At 47.0% G+C, this 12,167-nt stretch overlaps 1 protein-coding gene across 20 annotated transcripts in view; it reads right to left on the reverse strand.

Annotated features, from left to right (window-relative positions):
* MAGI2 (membrane associated guanylate kinase, WW and PDZ domain containing 2) overlaps positions 1–12,167 on the reverse strand; it is a 1,189,595-nt gene that overhangs the window by 390,375 nt on the left and 787,053 nt on the right. For all 20 annotated transcript variants that reach the window (XR_007354679.2, XR_007354680.2, XR_007354681.2 and 17 more), the window contains one exon: positions 3,768–3,978. Coding sequence is in view for 17 of the 20 variants with exons in the window: in XM_048836471.2 (XP_048692428.1) it covers positions 3,768–3,978 (211 nt within the window). In the remaining 3 variants the exon portion in view is untranslated. The remainder of the gene's footprint in view (positions 1–3,767; positions 3,979–12,167) is intronic.

The raw sequence follows: 12,167 nt of genomic DNA on the forward strand, positions 1-12,167 counted from the left end.
TGTGCATATCCCCGTGAGGGCTCATGGTACTTTCACTCAGTCTTTTTGTCTGTTGGTGGCAGAGAAGAGGCATTTGCCACAATATTCTTGTGGGCTCCAGAATAGCTTCATTTATAGGGAAAGTTTCTTGGGACATCCCTGCTAATCCCAAAATGTCCACTAACCTATAGGAGCTCTCTTGAACTACCTCCATTCATGTGTCCAGGGAAGAAGCAACACTCTTTAACAGGTCTATATTGGCCCTGTAATGTCCTAAAGAGGTGAGGACATTTCAAATGCCACTGTCTCACTGGGTAATGAGGAGGAGGAACACAAATGCTGAGGTGCTGCCTCCTGTAACTCTTCCGATGGAGGTTCTATTGGAGAATGGGGAGGATCTGGTGGTAGGAGGAAACCCCCCTGGGTTCCAGTATGGCCATTGGTAGGGCACTGGACCCAATCAAGGATCTGTGCCCCTCAACCAATGCAGAATCTCTGTCAGATACCCAGGGTGAAAACCCCTCAGTGATGGAGAGTTATGCCTCGATCTCTGGCCTGAGATATGTATGAACCAATCTCTGATCCCAAAGAAGAGCCCGAGTCACCTGAAGAGGGGAGTGTGGTACCGCTTGGTGTCGAGGACCACTCTTGAGTCTCTGGAGACAACAAGTACCGAGGGGAGCATACTGGGCTTGCTTCTGCATGGCACTGAGAAAGGAGACACAGGAGGGTCTAAAGTTGGCCATGGTATGGAAGTTGACCTCTGCCTGCAGGTAAGTCCATTGTAGTCTGAAGATTCATTGGTACCGGGTGAGATATCTGCTGTACCGCTGGAGAGGCCAGTCTTGAGAGGCAGAGGAAATCCTGTAATATGCTTCTGGTGTTGGTTCTGAGAGGTTCCCCTGATGCAGCTGTTGTTGCATCGAAGGGGTCAGTGCGGCAAAATGGGTTGGTCTCAGTGACATAGCCAGCGTGCTGGAGCTGATGACCCCACTGACTGAGATGCAGTCAGCACTGGAGAATGCTTCTCCTCTGAGGACACTCTTCCCCCACTTTCCAGACTGTTTGCTGGTTGACAGTATTGGAGACCTTGGCCTCTTGAAGGATGACCTTAGAAGCACCATGTTGATGCTTCTTTCTCAGTACTGGGGAAGCAGAATGATGCCAAAACTCAGCAATGTCCCTAGTGGCACTTCTGACTGAAGTAAATGTACTTGGTGGCTGCACCAAGTGGGAATGTTCTGAGGGTGGATGCCGGGCTGCCTCCGAGAAAAGGTTGCAGAATCTCATCTCCCTGTTCTACTTAGTTTGGGGCTTAAAATCCATACAGATCTAACTCTTGTTTCAGAAGTGACACTTGCCAAGGCACTTCAGACACCTAGAATGAGGGTCAGCCACCGACATGGATTTCCTGCAGCCAATGCAAGGTTTAAAACCCAGAGACCGAGGCATTCCCCAGTACCAGGCACCAGCACCCAGAAGAAATGGGAACTGACACTCCACTAAATTATAAAAAAATAATTAATAAATGAAACTTACACTAAATTACCACTTCACTAAATACAAAAGAAAAAACAAATTCCCTGAAAGAGAGAAATTCCCAGAAGCAAGCCAACGTACTCTGACTACCAGTCATGGGTGGTAAGAAGGAACTGAGAAGGGGTCAGGATACCATCATGCAGCACAAGGCAGCAGAAGGAGCATGCGGTGCCCTGACATGTACTGCTAAGGGGAAATCTCTGACTCTGGTGCACTGACCACCCATATTCCCGAAGTGGATGGACATCTGCAATCACTTACATTTTTTTCCCCCCAGGAGACACAATGGAAGCAATGGCAATTCAATCTTCCCTTCACTTTTTCCTCTCTAAAGTGCATTAACCCAGAGAGAATTGTGACCTTAAGAACCCCTCAATGCCAACTGACAGTGGGTTCAATGTTCTATAACAGCAACTCTTATGAGACCTGATAAACTCACTACACCTAACACACTGCTGTCATAGTATATATCTATAATTTCATGAGAGGTATCAAATGAAAGCTTAGATCATACTGGTCATCATAAGCATTGTGAGATGTATGTATATTTGGTACACAAGGAATTGTGTGTACCTACTAAAAATAACTTTTAAACTATGTAACCAGGAAGAATTCACAAACAGGTTTTTTCCAGACAGGAGGTAAGGTGTATATCTCTCTGTCACATGCAAATTAAGACAACACAATGGAAGCCCTATTTGCATGTGAAGTCAACAGGAAAAACAAGTTGCTAGGAGGGATGTGAAATCAACAGGGAGAACAGTGGAGAACATTCAATGGGAGAGAAGAATCTTATCTGAGGGTACACTTCAAAAGGGGCATTTCAAAGGGTTACTGGACTATATGAGGAAGGGAAAAAGACCCCTTTCTTATCCTTTCACTGAGGCAAAAAGGACAGCACTTTTTCCATTCATGAAAGTTGGATCCTAGCCATCTGGGCTAGTGATTCTGGGAGGCTGCTTTAGGTGAGAAATAAGACAAGAACTTTAGTCTGTTAAAGTTAAGATAGAGTCTAAAAAGTGAGTTATACCTTTCAGTTTACATATAACCTGTTGTTCTTGTTATGCTTGCTCACTAGCTCTTAAATCTTAATCTAGTAAATAAACTTATTTGCTTTCACAATCAGTAGATTCCAGTGCTGTGTTGTCATAAAGGATCTGATCCGAGTTGTGCCAGTCAAACTGTGTATACTCTGTCTCTTTTGGAGACAGCGTACCTGATTATTTCTGAGAGTATCCAGTGGCAGGGGCTGAATACCTCAGAGGGAGATGCTGGCAGAGGGGCTTGAGGATTGGTGTGTGTCTGTCACTAGCTGCACAGAGGGTAAGGTTTGCGGACATCTGGAAAAAAGTGCTATGTCTGTGGCCAGAGGCTGTTGGTTTTAGGGAGCTGAGCTACAGAAGACATCAGGCAAAAGTACTTCATGTGAAGGGCAGGTAGTGGCAAGGTACCTCATAACACTTAGTACCCCTGGGGAGCTGCACTGGGAAGTGAAAAAATAGTTGTGTCTTCATGTCCATTCAATTACCTGTCCCTGTCCTAGTGTGGTTGCCATTTAGTGACCGCTATAATAGTTGTGTAAAGTCTACCAGTTCATTTCTCAATTGCCACTGAACAGCAATCAGAAAATAATTACTTTTGATTACTATATGGACATAGACTGGATTTGATCCACTGACCTAGAGAAAAAAGATTCCATATCTCATTATCCATCCCCAAGTCATTCAGGAGTCTTATTTTTAAATATTATTTGATATGTGTTCTTAGGTTTTATCTATAAGTTTATCGTCTATCTTTTTTTCTTTAAATTTAATCCTTTTTTTTTAGAAAGAACACATTATATAGGACAAGGACATAAGCATCTAGCAATTGTAATACAACATATATGAGCATCAAACGCTGTCCTTCTACTGAGGCCAAAGCATATGGCTGAGTTGTTCTTTTCTTAAATACAGATGAGTGTTTTCCACCTTTAACTATTGCCAGCAGAGCTCCATGTTCATTAGCTACCTCCCTTGAAAGCAAATGCTGCTTCTGAACATCAGCCAGTAATCTGGAAAATGGTACAAATTCCTGGCACCAGGCACTGAATGCGGTGTCACTTCCATGACATGCATGATCTTTCTGCTGGTTCAGAGTGGAGGATCTTGGATTGTGCGTTATGTAACATTCCAGTACAAAACAGTTTCCCCTACACAGTTAGACACACTCTTTTTAATAGAAAGAGACAAAAAATATGCAAGACTCACTCAATAAAGTAGACTTCCCCTTTTTCTGTGTAAGCCATTTCCCAATTATCAGGTAATGGGCCCAACTCATCATTCTCTTCAGGTTTTGTTTGCTTTGTTACATCCATATTCTCCTTTGCTTCTTCAGGCTGACTGTACACTGGCGCAGGATAAGGCTGGGAGGAAATCTCACCTGAGGCACCTGTACTCTTCTCTTCATGTTCACTCGATTCTACAAGAGAAGAAAAAAAGACTTTCTTATCCCTGTTTTTGTAACTCATTTACATAATGTGGAGGATTTACTGCATGAAAGTCCGTGAGTAACATTCCAGAAACTTCAAGTCTCCAGACAAAGACAAAGGTTTTATTGGGTTTCCCTCCAAGAAGTTTTTTTTTTAACCTAAAACAAGAACAGCAACAAAAAAAAAAAAAACAAACAAAAAAAAACCCAAACCAAACCAAGAAAATAAAGAATCAAACATACAAGGGCAAACACGCTTTTCATCGCACTGCAGGGCTAGTGGGGTTCTGTGGAATGTTTACCGTATCTGCACATCATTGGTTCTACTCCTTAATGGTTCTTGCTTGCTCTCGCCCATGGGTTCTCCCAAATCAACTGCTAGCAGTGATGCGAAGGAAGCCTTTTATCCAGTATTACTAGCTGTCACGGATCCACAGGATCAGTGCTACACCCCCAGCTTTGGGACTGTCCCTTGAAGGAACCTCTTTGATGTGCCTGTCATAAATATAAAGGGAAGGCTAACCACTTTTAAATCCCTCCTGGCCAGAGGAAAAAACCCTTTCACCTGTAAAGGGTTAAGAAGCTAAAGATAACCTCACTTGCACCTGACCAAAATGACCAATGAGGAGACAAGATACTTTCAAAGCTGGAGCGGGGTGGCGGGGGGGGGGGGAGAGGAAACAAAGGGTTCTCTCTGCTCTCTGTCTGTGTGTTGCTTTTGCCAGGACCAGAGCCGGAATGCAGGTTAGAACTCCTGTACAGGGCTAATAAGCAATATAGTTAGATATGCGTTAGATTCTGTTTTGTTTAAATGGCTGATAAAATAAGTTGTGCTGAATGGAATCTATATTCCTGTTTTTGTGTCTTTTTGTAACTTAAGGTTTTGCCTAGAGAGATTCTCTATGTTTTGAATCTGATTACCCTGTAAGGTATTTACCATTCTGATTTTACAGAGGTCATTCTTTTACTTTTTCTTCAATTAAAATTCTTCTTTTAAGAACCTGATTGCTTTTTCATTGTTCTTAAGATCCAAGGGTTTGGATCTGTGTTCACCTACGCAAATTGGTGAGGATTTTTATCAAGCCTTCCCCAGGAAAGGGGGTGTAGGGTTTGGGAGGATTTTGGGGGGGAGGGGGTGGAAGATGTTTCCAAGCGGTCTCTTTCCCTGTTATATATTTGTTAGACACTTGGTGTGGCAGCAATAAAGTCCAAGGGAAAAAGGTACAATAGTTTGCACCTTGGGGAAGTTTTAACCTAAGATGGTAAAAATAAGCTTAGGGGGTTTTTCTGTACCCTAGAGTTCAGAGTGGGGAAGGAACCTTGACAGTCCCAGATCTGAAGGGACCTCACTTTTTCTTCAGGGCAGGCCACATGGCCTCACCCACTCCTCAGACTGAACCTCTGGGCTTTAGCACTCCTGCTTCACACTGTGAGCTCTGTCCAATGACAGAGAAAGACTCCTGGTGTAGAGTTGTCCACTCTTCAGGGACTAATGCGCTTCACCGAGTATTTATAAGAACACTCAAGCAGTGTTTTCAAAACAATACAATTTATTAGTCAACTGGAACACAGCATAAGAAGTCCTTCGGTCAGAGGTTCTCAAACTGTGGTCTGCAGACCACCAGTGGTCTGTGAGCTCCATTCAGGTGGTCTGCGTATAGTTCCCTCTAAGGTGCACACCTGGGCGGCTGCAGACGAGAGAATGAAGGGCTACCCAGCTAATTAGTGGAGCCGTGCAGGCATGGCTCCACTAATTAGGTGCCTGGACCCTGGAGAAGACCCACATGTAAGGTGAGGTGGTGGCCTTGGGGAAAATAGGAGGTAGGTGGGAGGGGGCAGTGGTGTGAGAAGAGGGAGAGGGGGGAATTTGGGACGTGCAGGGCTGTGGTGGCCAGATAAAGAGGCGCTTTTCCCCAGTTCCAGGGCTGCGGCTGCCCTGCCTCAGCTCTGTGGCTGCTGTGACGGGGAAGAGACCCCGCTCCTTCCAAGTCCAGCTCGGTCGCTGCCGCGGCGGGGGAGAGAGGGAAAGACCCCACTCCTTCCCAGTCCAGCTCGGGGGCTGCTGTGTGTGGGAGAGACCCCCTCATTCCCAATCCAGCTCGGGGGCTGCCACGGCAGGGGAGAGAGGGCACATCTAGCACATTAGAAAGGTAAGACTACTGATATTAAAATACGAGTTGCGTGCTTTTATTTGTAAAACAAAAAAAATGTTTATTATTACTAAGGTTTTTTTTTTTAAATAGCGCTTTTATCCAACGCGCTTTACAATAGTTAGCTAACAGTACAGACAACAGTTGGAAAGATCATTAAGTGATCCGCCAAGACCCTCAGCAATTTTCAAGTGGTCCATGAAAAAAAAAGTTTGAGAACCACTGCCTTAGGTTAAATCATAGTCCACTGTCGTCAGCTGAGAGCCCCAGCCAAGCTGTAGTGAACTCCATTTTCTGGCTCTGTGTGTCTCTCAGTCTGACGTACTTAGTCAGTCCCCAAGTGAGAGAGCTCGAGTTTTTTCCAGAGCTCACTCTTATTCTCAAACCTCTAAATCTTTTGTTCTCAAGAGGGGTCTTTGCTTAGCTTACTTCCTGAGATGTGCGGAAATCCATGAGTCACTGGAGCTTTCATTGTCTCTCTGACCCTCTTGCTGATCTGGGTTGGTTTCAACCAGTTCTTAGGGTATGTCTACACTACGGAATAAGGTCGAATTTATAGAAGTCGGTTTTTTAGAAATTGGTTTTATATATTCGAGTGTGTGTGTCCCCACAGAAAATGCTCTAAGTGCATTAAGTGCATTAACTCGGCGGAGTGCTTCCACAGTACCGAGGCTAGAGTCGACTTCCGGAGCGTTGCACTGTGGATAGCTATCCCACAGTTCCCGCAGTCTCCGCTGCCCATTGGAATTCTGGGTTGAGATCCCAATGCCTGATGGGGCTAAAACATTGTCGCAGGTGGTTCTGGGTACATATCATCAGGCCCCCGTTCCCTCCCTCCCTCCGTGAAAGCAAGGGCAGACAATCGTTACGCGCCTTTTTTCCTGAGTTACCTGTGCAGACGCCATACCACAGCAAGCATGGAGCCCGCTCAGGTAACCGTCACCCTATGTCTCCTGGGTGCTGGCAGACGCGGTACGGCTTTGCTACACAGTAGCAGCAACCCGTTGCCTTCTGGCAGCAGATGGTGCAGTATGACTGGTAGTCGTCCTCGTCGTGTCCGAGGTGCTCCTGGCCACGTCGGCTGGGAGCGCCTGGGCAGACATGGGCGCAGGGACTAAATTTGGAGTGACTTGACCAGGTCATTCTCTTTAGTCCTGCAGTCAGTCCTATTGAACCGTCTTATGGTGAGCAGGCAGGCGATACGGATTGCTAGCAGTCGTACTGTACCATCTTCTGCCAGGCAGGCAAGAGATGAGGATTGCTAGCAGTCGTATTGTACCATCTTCTGCCAGGCAGGCAAGAGATGAGGATGGCTAGCAGTCGTACTGTACCATCTTCTGCCGAGCAGCCATGAGATGTGGATGGCATGCAGTCCTTCTGCACCGTCTGCTGCCAGCCAAAGATGTAAAAGATAGATGGAGTGGATCAAAACAAGAAATAGACCAGATTTGTTTTGTACTCATTTGCTTCCCCCCCTCCCCTGTCTAGGGGACTCATTCCTCTAGGTCACACTGCAGTCACTCACAGAGAAGGTGCAGCGAGGTAAATCTAGCCATGTATCAATCAGAGGCCAGGCTAACCTCCTTGTTCCAATAAGAACAATAACCATTTCTTATTGGAACCCTCCGTGAAGTCCTGCCTGAAATACTCCTTGATGTAAAGACACCCCTTTGTTGATTTTAGCTCCCTGAATCCAACCCTGTAAGCCGTGTCGTCAGTCGCCCCTCCCTTCGTCAGAGCAATGGCAGACAATCGTTCGGCGCCTTTTTTCTGTGCGGACGCCATACCAAGGCAAGCATGGAGGCCGCTCAGCTCACTTTGGCAATTAGGAGCACATTAAACACCACACGCATTATCCAGCAGTATATGCAGCACCAGAACCTGGCAAAGCGATACCGGGCGAGGAGGCGACGTCAGCGCGGTCACGTGAGTGATCAGGACATGGACACAGATTTCTCTGAAAGCATGGGCCCTGCCAATGCATGCATCATGGTGCTAATGGGGCAGGTTCATGCTGTGGAACACCGATTCTGGGCTCGGGAAACAAGCACAGACTGGTGGGACCGCATAGTGTTGCAGGTCTGGGACGATTCCCAGTGGCTGCAAAACTTTCGCATGCGTAAGGGCATTTCATGGAACTTTCTGACTTGCTTTCCCCTGCCCTCAGGTGCATGAATACCAATATGAGAGCAGCCCTCACAGTTGAGAAGCGAGTGGCGATAGCCCTGTGGAAGCTTGCAAAGCCAGACAGCTACCCGTCAGTTGGGAATCAATTTGGAGTGGGCAAATCTACTGTTGGGGCTGCTGTGATGCAAGTAGCCCACGCAATCAAAGATCTGCTGATATCAAGGGTAGTGACCCTGGGAAATGTGCAGGTCATAGTGGATGGCTTTGCTGCAATGGGATTCCCTAACTGTGGTGGGGCCATAGACGGACCCCATATCCCTATCTTGGCACCGGAGCACCATGCCGCCGAGTACATAAACCGCAAGGGGTACTTTTCGATAGTGCTGCAAGCTCTGGTGGATCACAAGGGACGTTTCACCAACATCAGCGTGGGATGGCCGGGAAAGGTGCATGACGCTCGCATCTTCAGGAACTCTGGTCTGTTTCAAAAGCTGCAGGAAGGGACTTTATTCCCAGACCAGAAAATAACTGTTGGGGATGTTGAAATGCCTATATGTATCCTTGGGGACCCAGCCTACCCCTTAATGCCATGGCTCATGAAGCCGTACACAGGCAGCCTGGACAGTAGTCAGGAGCTGTTCAACTACAGGCTGAGCAAGTGCAGAATGGTGGTAGAATGTGCATTTGGACGTTTAAAGGCGTGCTGGCGCAGTTTACTGACTCGCTTAGACCTCAGCGAAACCAATATTCCCACTGTTATTACTGCTTGCTGTGTGCTCCACAATATCTGTGAGAGTAAGGGGGAGACATTTATGGCGGGGTGGGAGGTTGAGGCAAATCGCCTGGCTGCTGGTTACGCGCAGCCAGACACCAGGGCAGTTAGAAGAGCACAGGAGGGCGCGGTACGCATCAGAGAAGCTTTGAAAACCAGTTTCATGACTGGCCAGGCTACGGTGTGAAAGTTCTGTTTGTTTCTCCTTGATGAAACCCCCCGCCCCTTGGTTCACTCTACTTCCATGTAAGCTAACCACCCGCCCCTCCTCCCTTCAATCACCGCTTGCAGAGGCAATAAAGTCATTGTTGCTTCACATTCATGCATTCTTTATTCATTCATCACACAAATAGGGGGATGACTACCAAGGTAGCCCAGGAGGGGTGGTGGAGGAGGGAAGGAAAATGCCACACAGCACTTTAAGCACAGCACTTTAAAAGTTTACAACTTTAAAATTTATTGAATGACAGCCTTCTTTTTTTTGGGCAATCCTCTGTGGTGGAGTGGCTGGTTGGCCGAAGGCCCCCCCACCGCGTTCTTGGGAGTCTGGGTGTGGAGGCTATGGAACTTGGGGAGGAGGGCGGTTGGTTACACAGGGGCTGTAGTGGCAGTCTGTGCTCCAGCTGCCTTTGCTGCAGCTCAACCATACACTGGAGCATACTGGTTTGGTCCTCCAGCAGCCTCAGCATTGAATCCTGCCTCCTCTCATCATGCTGCCGCCACATTTGAGCTTCAGCCCTCTCTTCAGCCCGCCACTTACTCTCTTCAGCCTGCCACTTACTCTCTTCAGCCCGCGACCTCTCCTCCCGGTCATTTTGTGCTTTCCTGCACTCTGACATTATTTGCCTCCACGCATTCGTCTGTGCTCTGTCAGTGTGGGAGGACAGCATGAGCTTGGAGAACATTTCATCGCGACTGCGTTTTTTTTTCTTTCTAAGCTTCACTAGCCTCTGGGAAGGAGAAGATCCTGTGATCATTGAAACACATGCAGCTGGTGGAGAAAAAAAAAGGGACAGCGGTATTTAAAAAGACACATTTTATAAAACAGTGGCTACACTCTTTCAGGGTAAACCTTGCTGTTAACATTACATACATAGCACATGTGCTTTCGTTACAATTTCGCATTTTGCCTCCCCCCACCGCGTGGCTACCCCCTCAACCTTCCCCCCACCCTGTGGCTAACAGCGGGGAACATTTCTGTTTAGCCACAGGCAAACAGCCCAGCAGGAATGGGCTCCTCTGAGTGTCCCCTGAAGAAAAGCACTCTATTTCAACCAGGTGACCATGAATTATATCTCACTCTCCTGAGGATAACACAGAGAGATAAAGAATGGATATTGTTTGAATGCCAGCAAACATACACTGCAATGCTTTGTTCTACAATGATTCCCGAGTACGTGTTACTGGCCTGGAGTGGTAAAGTGTCCTACCATGAAGGACGCAATAAGGCTGCCCTCCCCAGAAACCTTTTGCAAAGGCTTTAGGAGTACATCTAGGAGAACCGCGAATGCCAGGGCAAAGTAATCCTTTCACATGCTTACTTTTAAACCATGTATAGTATTTTAAAAGGTACACTCACCAGAGGTCCCTCCTCTGCCTGCTGGGTCCAGGAGGCAGCCTTGGGTGGGTTCGGGGGGTACTGGCTCCAGGTCCAGGGTGAGAAACAGTTCCTGGCTGTTGGGAAAACCGGTTTCTCCGCTTGCTTGCTGTGAGCTATCTACAACCTCATCATCATCATCTTCTTCGTCCCCAAAACCTGCTTCCGTATTGCCTCCATCTCCATTGAAGGAGTCAAACAACACGGCTGGGGTAGTGGTGGCTGAACCCCCTAAAATGGCATGCAGCTCATCATAGAAGCGGCATGTTGGGGCTCTGACCCGGAGCGGCCGTTCGCCTCTCTGGTTTTCTGGTAGGCTTGCCTCAGCTCCTTCAGTTTCACGCAGCACTGCTCCGGGTCCCTGTTATGGCCTCTGTCCTTCATGCCCTGGGAGATTTTGACAAAGGTTTTGGCATTTCGAAAACTGGAACGGAGTTCTGATAGCACGGATTCCTCTCCCCATACAGCGATCAGATCCCGTACCTCCCGTTCGGTCCATGCGGGAGCTCTTTTGCGATTCTGGGACTCCATCATGGTCACCTCTGCTGATGAGCTCTGCATGGTCACCTGCAGCTTGCCACGCTGGCCAAACAGGAAATGAGATTCAAAAGTTCGCGGTTCTTTTCCTGTCTACCTGGCCAGTGCATTTGAGTTGAGAGTGCTGTCCAGAGCGGTCACAATGGAGCACTCTGGGATAGCTCCAGGAGGCCAATACCATCGAATTGTGTCCACAGTACCCCAAATTCGAGCCGGCAAGGTCGATTTAAGTGCTAATCCACTTGTCAGGGGTGGAGTAAGGAAATTGATTTTAAGAGCCCTTTAAGTCGAAATAAAGGGCTTCATTGTGTGGACGGGTGCAGGTTTACATCTATTTAACGCTGCTAAATTCGACCTAAAGTCCTAGTGTAGACCAGGGCTTAATGACTCTTCGTTCCAGCTAGACAAGGAGGTGACACACATGCAATATCTCTTTTTCTGCTCTGAGAGCAAATTTAATCTTCTCCCCCACCCTACTGGGTAGCCAGTATAGCCTGATCTATAGAGTGTATTTTTATTATATTGATTACTTAAGAATCCCCAGTTACCATTTTGAGGGTTGACGGGTTCTTGTCTGCCCTTTTCTATAATACTTTGTGCTAGTAAGCTTTTGCAGCTACATTATCATCACCTTGGAGGACTACTATCGTCTCTTTTGATCAGATGTGAGGTACAGCTGAAGTGTCTGCCAAGGGAAGGAGGTACTATGGAGGGAAGAATATGACAACAAGGGCACCACTCCCTAAAGTGCCCCTCTACTCAGAAGAGTGACTATTTAAAAATGACACCTTCTCACTCAGGAAATCTGCTCTCTATGTATTCAGAATTATACCTGCTTACTTTAATGACTAACGTAAGCTCGGGTTATTTTTTTTCTCTTAGCTCTGTAGAATCAACTCAGCTGTGAAAGGGATCTGGTGTCTTTTCTGTTTCACACATTATCAACAAAAACTGTTCATTAATTTCCAAAGGCTACCCCACTGTCTTGAGATTATTC

The sequence above is a fragment of the Caretta caretta genome, chromosome 1, assembly GCF_965140235.1.
Source record: "Caretta caretta isolate rCarCar2 chromosome 1, rCarCar1.hap1, whole genome shotgun sequence".
In the NCBI taxonomy this organism is placed as follows: Eukaryota; Metazoa; Chordata; order Testudines; family Cheloniidae; genus Caretta; species Caretta caretta.